The sequence below is a fragment of the Nerophis lumbriciformis genome, linkage group LG17 (genome assembly GCF_033978685.3).
Source record: "Nerophis lumbriciformis linkage group LG17, RoL_Nlum_v2.1, whole genome shotgun sequence".
NCBI lineage: Eukaryota > Metazoa > Chordata > Actinopteri > Syngnathiformes > Syngnathidae > Nerophis > Nerophis lumbriciformis.
This window is the reverse complement of record NC_084564.2, coordinates 35,307,501-35,323,268: the sequence shown is the minus strand read 5'-3', so window position 1 is coordinate 35,323,268 and position 15,768 is coordinate 35,307,501. Positions and strand designations below refer to the sequence as shown.

Genomic DNA, 15,768 nt, shown 5'->3' with positions numbered 1-15,768 from the left:
ACAGTACAGGCCAAAAGTTTGGACACACCTTCTCCTCATTCAATGTGTTTTCTTAATTTTCATGACTATTTACATTGTAGATTGTCACTGAAGGCATCAAAACTATGAATGAACACATGTGGAGTTATGTACTCAACAAAAAACGTGAAATAACTGAAAACACTTTTATATTCTAGTTTCTTCAAAATAGCCACCCTTTGCTCTGATTACTGCTTTGCCCACTCTTGGCATTCTCTCGATGAGCTTCAAGAGGTAGTCACCTGAAATGGTTTTCACTTCACAGGTGTGCCTGTAAGCTCATCGAGACAATGCCAAGAGTGTGCAAAGCAGTAATCGGTATACCTCGGTTGGTAGAGTGGCCGTGCCGGCAACTTGAGGGTTCCAGGTTTGATCCCTGCTCCCGCCAACCTCGTCACTGCTGTTGTGTCCTTGGGCAAGACACTTTACCCACCTGCTCCCAGTGCCACCCACACTGGTTTCAATGTAACTTAGATATCGGGTTTCACTATGTAAAAGCGCTTTGAGTCACTAGAAAAAAGCGCTATATAAATATAATTCACTTCACTAATCAGAGCAAAGGGTGGCTATTTTGAAGAAACTAGAATATGAAAATAGTTTTCAGTTATTTCACCTTTTTTTGTTAAGTACATAACTCCACGTGTTCATTCATTATTTTGATGCCTTCAGTGACAATCTACAATGTAAATAGTCATGAAAATAAAGAAAACGCATTGAATGAGAAGGTGTGTCCAAACTTTTGGCCTGTACTGTATTTCTTGTGTTGTTTAAAGCTAGTTTAGCAATTAGCAGTTAGCAGGCTTGCTCTTGGCTTGTGCACTCGGTTTGTAACATACTTGATAATAATATTCAGAAATGCAGTTTATGTGCCGTAAAGCAGTGGTCCCCAACCACCGGTCCGGGGACCGGTACCGGTCCGTGAAGCATTTGCTACCGGGCCGGAGAGAAACATTAAATAATTTATAAAAGATTGCATTTTCTCCCACTTAACTTTGGCCTGTCCCACTAGACGAAGGGTGTCAAACTTGTTTTCATTGAAGGCCACACCGCATTCATTGCTGCCATTAGAGGGCCGCTTATAACAATAAATCATTAATGAATTTGCCTATGAATTTAAATATTAAAAAAAAAAAATATGTAAAGAGTACAAAAAAATCTGTGGATTTGACCACTTTTTTATACAGAAAAAAAGTGGCGGCTTAGTTGCCAGTCTTTTACTGTAAAATATATGGTGTTATTTTATTATTGTTATTTTCACATCATATTATTGTAAATAGAAATACTGTACCACTGTTTAATTTTATTTTGGCAATTCAGCTGCCAGTTTTTTACCATAATAAAATGGGGTACCATAAAATCATCAACCGTGGATTAAAAAAAATCAAAAAACTGACAGCTCAGTCGACAGAATTTTACTGTAAAAAAACAAACATTGGTTGTTGTTTTTTTCAACTTACAGTACTATGCTGTAAAAAACTCCCTAAATGTTACAGTAAAATCTATTGGTCATTTTTATCGTGTACAATTTGATTGATAACTTGCTTCAAAACCATAAATTACGCAGATATTTAAGTATTTATTTGGATTTTGACCAACAAAGTTAAATAGTATAATATTTGTTGCAATATTGGACACTATTTTTTTCCCCTGTCAAACTGGAAAAAAAACTAATTAACCTTTAGTAAGAAAATAAGAAAGTAGAGAAAGAAAATTTAAGGTATTTTATTGACACATATTATTTCCAGGCTTTTGCGGGCCTTAAGTTTGATACCTGTGCACTAGACACACCAATGATGTACAATAAAACTCCTCATAGGAAGTTGCCATTTGTTATAACTTTGTGACATGATACAATTAGGGCTGCAACTAACGATTAATTTGATAATCGATTAATTTGTCGATTATTACTTCGATTAATAATCGGATAAAAGAGACAAACTACATCCTTTCCAGTATTTTATTGAAAAAAAACAGCATACAGGCGCCATGTTCTTTCAACTTGCCAAATAAAACAAGGAAAATGTTACAAAAATGCACACTTTTGACACCCCTGCTATAGATAATAAAAAATTAAATCTGATAAATATATCGATAAAAAGCAGAGCCTGACGACGCATGCGCATTTATCACAACTCTCTCGCTCTCTCTGTCTGTCCCCCTCCCTCACGAATGCTGCTGCACGCACAATTTGTTGTGTTTTTAACCTTCTTAACCCTGAACGTATATTGAAAATACACGCAACCCTAACTCAAAATGCCGGACATTTGAGGCATTTAAGAAACACCGCCCGACAGCCCCGCAAAAGTCCTCTTTTCACCGGACATGTCATCTTTTGCGGGGCTGTCAGGGCGGAGTTTCATAAATGCCTCAAATGTCCGGCATTTTGAGTATTGTTTACACAACGTGCAGTACGCTACTTAATATGTCCGTGTGGAAACTCGTTCGGTACACTTCCGCACCGAAACGAAACCCCGTACCGAAACGGTTCAATACAAAAACACGTACCGTTACACCCCTTATATTTTGATGATTGTTTCTCAGCTGTTTGTAAATGTTGCAGTTTATAAATAAAAGTAAAAAAACAACAACAAAAAACTAGCCTCTGCGCATGCGCATAGCATACATCGAACGAATCGATGACTAAATTAAACGCCAACTATTTTTATAATCGATTTTAATCGATTTAATCGATTAGTTGTTGCAGCCCTAGATACAATGCACATTAATGGACATATCAAATATAAATGTGACAGATTGTAGCCAAAGGCTGATTTCCATCAGCATTTCATTGCAAAGAAACAAGCCCAGGGCTCCCACTAATTCAGCGTTATAGTGAGTTGTATTTTTCACAAGTGGGAAGCCGGTCCCTGAAAATAATGACTACCGGTACATTAAACCGGTCCGTGGTGCAAAAAGGTTGGGGACCACTGCCGTAAAGGAAGTGATTATTATTAGTTTAGGAAAGGGGGTCCACGCTGTATATGCAGACACACAATTAGCTGCTAGCCGCTTGTCAGCCGGGGGACTTGGCATGATTCAAGGGCCTTAATCTGCAATAGCAATCACATACTTTTTCACGTAAATCAGCCGATACCGATCGGTGGCAGATCCATCGCCACATCCCTAGTCTACACTGTTAAATTTATAGTAGTCACCACTTTCGAAGCATTATACTATATGAGTGACATAAACCAGTGCCGGTCACTCATTGGTCCAGCAGATTTGTCATTTTAACATTTGAAAATGCACAGCTAGAAATGGGGAAAAATAAAAGCAAATGTCAACTTTTACTGCAGTATTACACTCCCCAGTCTCCTCTTTGCTGCAGAGGTCTCTTTTCTTGACTTCTTAGCGTTCTGTTTGCATTGCAAGTTGAACAAAAGAAAAAATTCAAGAGAATTTCCCCATGGAGTTTAAATAAGTGTGTCGGTATTTCTGTTTATTCAGTGCACAGTCTGCCTGGTGATGGAGCGACTATTTGTTTGAGCTCTCTGACCGTGTTGTTTTGTTATCGGTGCAGGTATTTCCATCCAAACCTCCGAGCAGCTTGACCCAGTGACCAAGCTGTCCACCACCACCACCTCCACGCTAGAGTACTCTGCTAAGAAGGAGGACAAAGACGCTCTGTTCTCGTGCAGCTCCCAGCACACCGTGGGCAAGCAGATGACATCTTCTCCACTCACCTTTCCCATCACATGTGAGGCACCTGACTTCTCTCTCTTTTTGCATGTGATGAAAGGAATGTTTCTTTCAGTTTCATCATCGCAGACTATGAAATAATCATTTCGACTTGTGTTTACCTCCCCTGACTTTTCTACATTTGCAGGTTATTTGAAAAGTCAAAACTTTGTTTTTTAGTACTACACAGATGAGTGTAGAAATAGGATTAATGCAAAAGAAGCATTAAATATTGATGTCGCTTGCTCGGCATGGCCTCTAAACGTGCTGGAACACTTTGACTCAAGGGAGTTTGTTGTCAAAGAAGGAAGAAGAAACTTTGAGTTGTGAATTCTGTGTCATATTTAAATCGTTTTTGTGCTTTGATTCTTGTCCATCAGTATGGTGATGCTTGTAGTAGCACCATTACCCGAGAATTCCGGCTCTATCAAATAACAAAAATGTGTGTTTCGTTTTTAACGATGGGCTATTACTTTTTTCCAGTATCATTTCCGAAATAGACTTTTTCCTGAAAAAGGCAAAATTGGAGAGCAGAAAGCAGAATGATAGCAGAACTTACTAAATATGCAATCAGATGGATTGGTGGTTGTTTCGGCCAGTGTCTTCCAACCTCTGAGTTAAGGTTAGAAAAATCTCACATGCATACAACCTATGGGTGTAACGGTAGACAAAAATGTTGGTTCGGTACGTACCTCGGTTTAGAGGTCACAGTTCGGTTCATTTTCGGTACAGTAAGAAAACAACAAAATATAATTTTTTTGGTTATTTATTTACCAAATTTGTAAACAATGGCTTTATCCTTTTAACATTGGGAACACTATAATAATTCTGCCCAAAAATAGAAATAACTGTGTGTGTGATGGATGTGAGCCACCACTAGGCTGATCAGTGCAACAGCAGGCAGTCATGAATGATAAGGATAATAATAACATACATATACACACAGGGTCCATTGCCAGGGTTAATGTGGTCAACGTCCATCCATCCATCCATCTTCTTCCGCTTATCCGAGGTCGGGTCGCTGAGGCAGCAGCCTAAGCAGGGAAGCCCAGACTTCCCTCTCCCCAGCCACTTCGCCCAGCTCTTCCCGGGGGATCCAGAGGCGTTCCCAGGCCAGCCGGGAGACATAGTCTTCCCAACGTGTCCTGGGTCTTCCCCGTGGCCTCCTACCGGTCGGACGTGCCCTAAACACCTCCCGAGGGAGGCGATCGGGTGGCATCCTGACCAGATGCCCGAACCACCTCATCTGGCTCCTCTCGATGTGGAGGAGCAGCGGCTTTACTTTGAGCTCCCCGCGGATGACAGAGCTTCTCACCCTATCTCTAAGGGAGAGCCCTGCCACCCGGCGGAGGAAACTCATTTCGGCCGCTTGTACCCGTGATCTTGTCCTTTCGGTCATAACCCAAACCTCATGACCATAGGTGAGGATGGGAACGTAGATCGACCGGTAAATTGAGAGCTTTGCCTTACGGCTCAGCTCCTTCTTCACCACAACGGATCGATACAGCGTCCGCATTACTGAAGATGCCGCACCGATCCGCCTGTCGATCTCACGATCCACTCTTCCCTCACTCGTGAACAAGACTCCGAGGTACTTTATATAAAATAAAAACTAAATAAGATAAGGCTCAGAATGGTTTCTTAACAAAACCTTTCTACATATAAAGTGCTTTTTTTGATTGAGACTTTTATTAGTAGATTGCACAGTACAGTACATATTCCGTACAATTGACCACTAAATGGTAACACCCGAATAAGTTTTTCAACTTGTTTAAGTTCAAGGTCCACGTTAATCAACATTAAACTGCCTCAAGTTGTTGCTCAGATTAAATAAAATGACAAAACGTTTCTTCTACATGTAAAAAGTGCAACATTGAACAGTTTCAGGTCAACTCAGCCACAGATTAACTTTTATTTCCCCCGCCAGCCTTTAACCCTGGTGACTTTCACTCAATCTTCATGTTTTTTGCCAGAAAAATCTATTTATCCACATTGTCTGCAGAAAGTCAAAATCTAGTTTTTAATGCAATATGGTCTTAAATCTGCTGCTATAAAAACACCAACGACATTTGTTATTACTTGCCCTGCCTGACTCGCCGAGGAGAGGCTGCTTAAATGCGGTGTTTGCATGACGATCGTTTTTTTCTTCGTTGAGGCGATGTTCACTTACGAGTGGTGACGCTTCAAATGGGTTAGCATGTTTGACGTGTTGCCAGAAGCATTTCGTACCGCTGCTGAACAATGTCGGCAAACCGCTTTCGCTTTGTTGTCGTAGCCCGGTCGCTGCTAGATGCCGTGTGTTGTGCCTCGGTGGGCATTGTTTACACAACGTGCGGTACGCTACTTAATATGTCCGTGTGGAAACTCGTTCGGTACACCTCCGAACCGAACCGAAACCCCCGTACCGAAACGGTTCAATACAAACACACGTACAAAAATGTATGCATGGCAACAGGGGGATGTATATACAAATTAATTATGTACTTGGTTTCCTCTAGTGAAATAGCATTACATTGTTCTGCCGGTTATGTTGTGTAACTGTCATAGATAGATGAAGAAATATATAATCATTTTGGGGCCATTTAAGTGAAATTGCCACAGCACAGTCGTTGGGATTCATTCTTCCAGCCCACGTTTTTTTTTATAATAATTGGTGATTGTTCTATGTTGTGACTAGGCCTGGGCGATATGGCCTAAAAATTCAAATGGGTTTACGATTTGTTTCCCCTACTTTTTGAAAGAAAACAATAAGTACAAATAGCAACGATGATTCAAAAGTTAACGAAAGTAATCCATATTGCCCTGCCAACTGTTCTTGATTTTTTAAGAAAAAAGTAGTTTCAGAGGAGACAGACGTGTTTACATTCACATTGAAAGCTGCACCATTTTTAAAACTATTAACAATGAACTCTCATTACTGAAAAATACACAAAGGCATCATTATGTTGGATTATCTCTGGCTTCATACAATGCTACAACAAAAAGCTATACAAAGCCAGGCCTCGAATTTGTACTTTTTAAGGTCAAGGCAAGTGTTGCCTCAAAGGAGGGCTCATATTTTAGGGCACCAAGACAAATTAGGAGGGCACCAAACATTATTTTCTTTCGAGACAGGGGCTCCAAAGCATCAAAAGTTTACATACACTTGTAAAGAACATAACGTCATGGCTGCCTGGAGTTTCCAATACTTTCTACAACTCTTATTTTTTTGTGATAGAGTAATTGGAGCACATACTTGTTGGTCACAAAAAACATTCATGAAGTTTTTTTTTTTTATGAATTTATTATGGGTCTACTGAAAATGTGACCAAATCTGCTGGGTCAAAAGTATACATACAGCAATGTTAATATTTGGTAACATGTCCCTTGGCAAGTTTCACTGCAAAAAGGCGCTTTTGGTAGCCATCCACAAGCTTCTGGCAAGCTTCTGGTTGAATTTTTGACAACTCCTTTTGACAAAATTGGTGCAGTTCAGCTAAATTTGTTGGTTTTCTGACATGGACTTGTTTCTTCAGCATTGTCCACAGGACTTTGGGAAGGCCATTCTAAAACCTTAAGTCTAGCTTGATTTAGCCATTCCTTGACCACTTTTGACGTGTGTTTGGGGTCATTGTCCTGTTGGAACACCCAACTGGCCCAAGACCCAACCTCCGGGCTGATGATTTTAGGTTGTCCTGAAGATTTTTTAGGTAATCCTCCTTTTTCATTGTCCCATTTAAAGCACCAGTTCCATTGGCAGCAAAACAGGCCCAGAGCATAATACTACCACCACCATGCTTGACGGTAAGCATGGTGTTTCTGGGATTAAAGGCCTCACCTTTTCTCCTCCAAACATATTGCTGGGTATTGTGGCCAAACAGCTCAATTTTTGTTTCATCTGACCACAGAACTTTCCTCTTGAAGGTCTTATCTTTGTCCATGTGATGTCAGATGAAACAAAAATTGAGCTGTTTTGCCACAATACCCAGCAATATGTTTGGAGGAGAAAAGGTGAGACCTTTGCCAATGGAACTGGTGCTTTAAATGGGACGATGAAAAAGGAGGAGTACCTCCAAAATCTTCAGGACAACCTAAAATCATCAGCCCGAAGGTTGGGTCTTGGGCGCAGTTGGGTGTTCCAACAGGACAATGACCCCAAACACACGTCAAAAGTTCCCAAAGTCCTGACTTAAACGTGTGGAAAATGCTGAAGAAACAAGTCCATGTCAGAAAACAAACACATTTAGCTGAACTGCACCAATTTTGTCAAGAGGAGTGGTCAAAAATTCAACCAGAAGCTTGTGGATGGCTACCAAAAGCGCCTTATTGCAGTGAAACTTGCCAAGGGACATGTAAGCAAATATTAACATTGCTGTATGTATACTTTTGACCCAGCAGATTTGGTCACATTTTCAGTAGACCCATAGTAAATTCATAAAAGAACCAAACTTCATGAATGTTTTTTGTGACCAACAAGTATGTGCTCCAATCACTCTATCACAAAAAAATAAGAGTTGTACAAATTATTGGAAACTCAAGACAGCCATGACATTATGTTCTTTAAAGTTAAAGTTAAAGTACCAATGATTGTCACACAAACACTGGGTATAGGGAAATTTGTCCTCTGCATTTGACCCATCCCCTTGTTCACCCCCTGGTAGTTGAGGGGAGCAGGGGGCAGCAGCAGTGGCCGCGCCCAGGAATCATTTACAAGTGTATGTAAACTTTTGATGCCGACTGTGTGTGTGTGTGTGTGTGTGTATATATATATATATATATATATATATATATATATATATATATACACAGCAGTGTGATGATTATATGTGTCTACATTAAAACATTCTTCTTCATACTGCATTAATATATCCTCATTTTAAACTTTCATGCAGAGAGGGAAATCACAACTAAGTTAATTTACCAAAACTGTATTTATTAAACAGTTATTAAGCAGTGGCACAAACATTCATGTCATTTCAAAACAGAAAGTGCAAGATTGTCAGAGACATTTTAAAACAAGCTATTAGTGCACTTTTGTGCATGATGTCACTTAAATGACATATCAAAACAACACAAAATTAAAGTGAACTTTTTGTACAGAATGCCACTACAATAGTTTAAAACAAATAAAGTGCACTTTTGTGCATGATGTCACACAAGATATTTCAATAACTGTCAAATAGAAATGAGCTGCATAATAGGAAATCAAATAGTGTATGTCCTTCACTATGTGGTAGATTTTTGCGGACGTTATCTCCTTCTGTTGTTGACTAGTTTTTTCATACGGTGTTGATGTGGAAATGGTTGCCTCGGCATTTTGTTGGTGTGGCACCGAACAGAGATGTTGACATGCGGAGTTTCAAGCACTCTTCATTCTCTAGCAGGTGACTTTTCAAATGATGCTACAAATTAGCAGTGCTGCTACTTTTTGTAGCAACGCTTTTGCCCCACACTTGACAAATTACGGTTGTCTGTTCGACATATTCCCGTTTGAAGCCAAACCACCGCCAGACGATGGACCCCCTGCTGTTTTTCTTGGGAATTAATTCTTCCTTCATTTGTTACCAGATTCGCACTTTCTTTCTCTCGTATTACCACTCGCACCACAGCTAACGTTACCCATGCCGCTACCTCTCTGCTCCGCGAGGGCGTATACGTGCGTGACGTATGTAAGAAGGTGCGCTTGTTTTACGTCTCTGTGCCCACAGCTAAAAGCAACTGCGTGAGAACGTATACTCGAATATCACGATATAGTCATTTTCTATATCGCACAGAGACAAACCCGCGATATATCGCCCAGCCCTAGCTTAGGTGATTAAAATAATAGACCGTCTTACTAACCGTTGGGAATTTTATCACAAATTAACATTATACCGTTTATTGTTACATCCCTAGTCCTTTAACAAGTAAAAAGTCAAGGGCGGTCACGGCATGTCCGATGTTGGTCAGTTTTTCAGGGCATTACGGCAAATGACGAGTGCGGTCGTGGCTTTTGCCGCAGTTGCCGTGGTTAAATCTGAGCCCTGCATAGCGATGTGTAAACTGCAAAGTGACTGCTTCATTGATCGCTCTTCATCGTGCCATTTTCTTTGGAAAATTATTCTACCACTGTAAGCTGCTTTTTATTGGGATTTTGTTGCTTGCCGCAGTCTTGTTTCCTTGTAAAAATGGCATTTCTGTCAAGGGGTTGGCACTGGGATGGTGGACTGAACAACAAAATGCAGACGTTTGAGTAGAGGAAAAAGACAATATGCTTTAGAAGTCCGAGTCCTTGATGGACATGCAATGAAGGCAGGGAGAGAGAAAAGCAAGAAGACAAAAACATTGACCAAGGACGATGAAACAGTCTTACTTATTGACAACTTCTAAGAGAGCCAGTGTTGCTCCGAGAGATTTGACAAAAATCTGGAGACGTTCCACATCGGAGCGTGCCTCTTCAGGAGATGTCGTCAAGGAAATGAAAAACAGGGGCGATGATTCCACATCAGGGCGGGCGGATCTTTTAGGAGGCTGCAATAAAGGAATGAAAGGCAGATGGGCGGGGTTCTGACTACCGGTATTTATCCTTCTTGGCTTGATGCCTCTCTTTTAGATGCTGGAATAAGTTTGTTGTCCTGCTGCTCCCTATGGTTGCAATTTGCTTTAGAACACCTTTGCAGCGTGCAGTCAATCAATCAATCAATGTTTATTTATATAGCCCTAAATCACAAGTCCAGAGGGTCCCTCTGGAACATCCTGAAGTCCCTCGGAGTCCCAACTAAAATCACCACACTCTTTCAGCAGTTGTATCAGGGTGCAGAAAGCTGTGTGCATGTGAGCTGTAAAGACTCTGAGTGGTTCCCCATCAACAGCGGGGTCAGGCAAGGCTGTGTTGCCGCACCAGAACTATTTAACTGTGTCATCGACCACCTGATGTCCAGAGTCTGTGTGCGAGTCCCCGGGGTGTCACTTGGAAACTACACCCTAAAGGACCTCGAATACGCGGATGACACCACCCTGTTCAGTGAGACCGCTGACCAGCTCAGGGAGGCCCTCGGTGTGTTTGATCAGGAGACCAAACAGCTCGGCCTGAAAATCAGCTGGTCCAAAACCGAACTCATGCATATCGGCGATGGACCAGACCCACCACCCTTCTTATTTGAGGATACCCCTGTCCACTTTGTCCCTACCTTCAGATACCTCGGCTCGACAGTCACCAACACCGGCGACCTCAAACGAGAGGTGGACTCCGTCATGCAGTCCTTGTGGAGACCGTTGTGGCGACACCGGCACATATCTCGGGACACCAAGTTGAGGGTCTACAATTCCTCTGTCATTTCTGTCCTTCTGTACGGCTCGGAAACATGGCCGCTGAATAACATCCTGGCGGCCAGGCTAGATGGCTTTGATTCCAAAGCCCTCAGGATGATAGAAGGCATCACGTGGAGCCAGCAAGTCACCAACAAGACCCTAAGAGAGCTAACCCAACAGCTCCCAGCCTCTCGCCTCGCAGCAATGCGGCGAGTGCGCTGGTATGGCCATGTCATCCGCCTGCCGGGGGAACACCCCACGCGCAAAATCCTGGACTTCAACCCGCAGCGAGCTGGCTGGAGACGCCCTAGAGGCGCCCCCAGCACTCGCTGGCTGGATGTATTAGCCCAGGACCATAAGGCCTGCAATGTGACTATGGCACAAGCTCAACACCTTGCCCACAACAGACCCAGATGGAGAGACCTGGTTGCTATGGTCGGCTCTACGCGCCCTGAAGTGCAAGAGGACTAAGTAAGTAAGTAAGTAAATCACAAGTGTCTCAAAGGGCTGCACAAGCCACAACGGCATCCTCGGTTCAGATCCCACATCAGAGCAAGGAAAAACTCAACCCAATGGGATGACAATGACAAACCTTGGAGAGGACCGCAGATGTGGGTGCCCCCCCTCTATTTTGTTAGTGGATCTAACAAAATAGTGAGAGTCCAGTCCATAGTGGATCTAACATTATAGTGAGAGTCCAGTCCATAGTGGGGCCAGCAGGGGACCATCCCGAGCAGAGACAGGTCAGCAGTGCAGAGATGTCCCCAACCGATGCACAGGCGAGCGGTCCACCCCGGGTCCCGACTCTGGACAGCCAGCACTTCATCCATGGCCACAAGGGAGAGGGGGCAGAGCAGAAAAGAAAAGAAACGGCAGATCAACTGGTCTAAAAGGGGGGTCTGTTTAAAGGCTAGAGTATACAAATGAGTTTTAAGATGGTACTTAATTGCTTCTACTGAGGTAGCATCTCTAACTGTTACCGGGAGGGCATTCCAGAGTACTGGAGCCCCAATAGAAAACGCTCTATAGCCCGCAGACTTATTTTGGGCTCTGGGAATCACACAATAAGTCACTTGTTCCACGTCTATTGCCACAAACCCAAACCAGTTACAAACCAATGACTCTCGTTAGCATTAGCAGTTGCCTTGTTGTTGCTAAGCGTGCATCTCTGTTAAGAAAACCAGGGTAACATGGGGAAGTTGCTGAAGCTCCTAGGAGAAAAAGTTACGCTTCAGCATGAATCAAGTTTTTTTTTTCAATCGTTATATTGCCCAGGCCAGGCTTATTACTAGATATAAAATATGAACAAACTCTTCCAATCAGCACTAATACCACTACTGAGTTTATTGTTAACAACAGTACAGCAAAAGTGGAACATACAGTACATGAATTTCACAGTGTTAGCAGTGGCCATGTTGTTTTGTGTGCTAAAGAAACAAGAGGGAGGGAGGTTGCTATGGAAGCTCCTCGAGGGAAAGAAAATATGTGCTGTAGCAAGAGAACACATTTAAATCTTTTTTTTTTTTTTTTTTTTTTTTAATTGTCTACAACAAAAAAATCGAATTAATCGATTACAAGAATATACAGCAATCTCTCGTTTATCGCTGTTGATTAGTTTTGAACATGACCGTGATGAATTAATTTCTGTGATGTTGGACTCATTAAATATAAATCTATTATTTTCATAGAAAAAATATGTTTACTACCTTCTGAATTGATTTTTCAACATTATGAGAGCCCTCTAGACAAGAAATGTCACCCTTAAGTCAATGTAACACTCTTTAATCCAGGGGTACCCACACTTTTTCTGCAGGCGAGCTACTTTTCAATTGACCAAGTCGAGGGAATCTACCTCATTCATATATATAATTCATATTTATTTATTTATGAAAGAGACGTTTTTGTTAACAAGTTAAAGGTGTTTAATGATAATACAAGCTAGGGCTGCAACTAACAACTAATTTGATAATCGATTAATCTGTCTATTATTACTTCGATTAATAATCGGATAAAAGAGACAAACTACATTTCTATCCTTTCCAGTATTTTATTAACAAAAAAACCATACTTATTTTGATTATTGTTTCTCAGCTGTTTGTAAATGTTGCGGTTTATAAAAAAATAAAAAAGTAGCCTCTGCGCATGCGCATAGCATAGATCCAACGAATCGATGACTAAATTAATCGCCAACTATTTTTATAATAGATTTTAATCGATTTAATCGATTAGTTGTTGCAGCCCTAATACAAGCATGTTTAACACATATCGATTCCTTTCTTTCATGAAGACAAGAATATAAGTTGGTACCGTATTTTTCGGAGTATAAGTCGCACCGGAGTATAAGTCGCACTTGCCGAAAATGCATAATAAAAAAGGAAAAAAACATAAGTCGCACTGCGACTTATAGTCCGAAAAATACGGTATATTACCTGATTCTGATGACTTGCATTGATTGGAATCAGACAGTAGTGATGATAACGTCCACATTTTCAAATGGAAGAGAAAACAAGTCATCCTTTCTGTCCAATACCAGATGAAATTGGTTGTTTTTTGGCATCTTATTTGTCCGGCTTCCATACTCGTTTTTATCCGTTTTATAAGAAATGCATTGGCGGCAAACTCTGTAGTTTGCTAGCTTGTGCACGCCGGCTTTCTGAGACTCTTATTTTGTCAGCGCTGGCAGGATGAAGCAGCACTTTTATTGTGAAGGTACACTGCAAAAAGTCAGTGTTCAAAAACAAGAAGAAAAAATTACAAAAATTAGGGGTATTTCATTTTAACTAAGCAAAATTATCTGCCAATAGAACAAGAAAATCCGGCTTGTCAAGACTTTCCAAAACAAGTAAAATTAGCTAACCTCAATGAACCCAAAAATACCCTTAAAATAAGTATATTCTCACTAATAACAAGTGCACTTTTCTTGGTAGAAAAAAAAGAGACATTTTTGCTCAATATGTTTAAAAATATTCTTAAATTAAGTAATTGCTAGTGCCATTATCTTGACATAATGATATGCGCTCGGCATCATGATTTTTTTTTTCATGCTTGAAGTAGGAAATTATTACTTAAAAAAAAGTAGTTTTATACTTGTGAGTGTTGATGACACAGCTTTGCAACAGTTGATATTCTAGTTTCAAGCATGTTTTACTCAATATAGGTCATAAAATCTCAGCTACAAGCTGTAATATCTTACTGAGATCATTTAGGACCAAAACCCTTAAAACAAGTAAAACACTAACATAAAATCTGCTTAGTGAGAAGAATGATCTTATCAGATGGAAAATAAGCAAATATAACCTTTATTTGAGATATTTAATCTTACTTAGATTTCAGTTTTTGCAGTGTAGGAACTGTGCAGTCGGTCTTCAGAGTTTTGACGGCAGGTACGGCGCGAGAGTCTGTTGAAATAAAAAGTGTTTCTCCCCTGGGACGGCGTGGCGAAGTTGGTAGAGTGGCCGTGCCAGCAATCGGAGGGTTGCTGGGTACTGGGGTTCAATCCCCACCTTCTACCATCCTAGTCACATCCGTTGTGTCCTTGGGCAAGACACTTATAAATGATAATAATGATAAATGGGTTATACTTGTATAGCGCTTTTCTACCTTCAAGGTACTCAAAGCGCTTTGACACTATTTCCACATTCACCCATTCACACACACAGCCATCAAGGACAGGAGCAAGGGGTGAAGTGTCTTGCCCAAGGACACAACGGACGTGACTAGGATGGTAGAAGATGGGGATTGAACCCCAGTAACCAGCAACCCTCCGATTGCTGACACGGCCACTCTACCAACTTCACCCCTTGCTCCTGATGGCTGCTGGTTAGCGCCTTGCATGGCAGCTCCCGCCATCAGTGTGTGAATGGGTAAATGTGGAAATACTGTCAAAAGCGCTTTGAGTACCTTGAAGGTAGAAAAGCGCTATACAAGTATAACCCATTTATCATTTATTTATTCCTGTCGGTCATTTTTTCCTAATAATGGTCTGGCAGCAGCCAGCGTCATCTCACAAGACCCTCGGGTGCCGTGAATGTCAATCAAGTGACGAAAGTGACGTCTTGGTGAAGATTTATGATTGCTAATTTTTAGGTCTATTTTTTTAATGCCTGGCTGGCGATGGACTGACACACCCTCCGCCATCGACGTAATGGGCACACCTGCTTTAATCCGACATAGTAATGTCGCCAGGGGATGAGCCAATCAGTGGCCACAACACTGAACAGCATGATCTGATTGGTTTTGTCCCATGTTGTGGGCAATACTATACTGTTCGATTGTTATTTTGAGTGCATTTCGCCATTTTCATTCTTGAAAATGTTTAGCCTCTAAAGGCCTTAGTGACCACATGCTTGGACAGCATCTTTTAGCTCTTATTTCCAAAATTGTGAACACTTCTGAATTGGAGTCTTATGCCGATATATGGACACTTATACTGATATTTGGTGGTGTCAGAAAAGTATAACATACAATAGAATTTGGGAAAAAAAAGTGTAAAAATAAAAATTAGCATGTCACTACACATGAAGTACACGTTTGTGTACTTATGGACAAAGTACATCATATCAAAAGATGATTTTTAGTTTTTAGTCTAATTAGGGTCCAATAAGCCCAAATAGCAAAGAGAAATAAAAAAAAGGATGTAAACAAACAGCTTAGGCCTTAAGAGGTTAATTTAGGGCAAAAAATGTTGAAGAATATGCCGAAACAAAATACAAACCACAATGTGGCTACTGTATACATCAAACAATATAATGTGTTTACCTTTTCGCCACGCTTTGCGTCCTCTCTCCCCTCCAGACCCTACCG

The 15,768-nt window shown here is 41.1% G+C and overlaps 1 protein-coding gene across 2 annotated transcripts in view; it reads left to right on the top strand.

Moving 5' to 3' along the window:
- Positions 1–15,768, top strand: part of LOC133614836 (CD166 antigen homolog) — a 136,027-nt gene that overhangs the window by 86,919 nt on the left and 33,340 nt on the right. For both annotated transcript variants that reach the window (XM_061973136.1, XM_061973135.1), the window contains exons 6-7: positions 3,539–3,715; positions 15,760–15,768. The exon at positions 15,760–15,768 is cut by the window's right edge and continues 116 nt beyond it. In XM_061973136.1, the coding sequence (XP_061829120.1) occupies positions 3,539–3,715; positions 15,760–15,768 (186 nt within the window). The remainder of the gene's footprint in view (positions 1–3,538; positions 3,716–15,759) is intronic.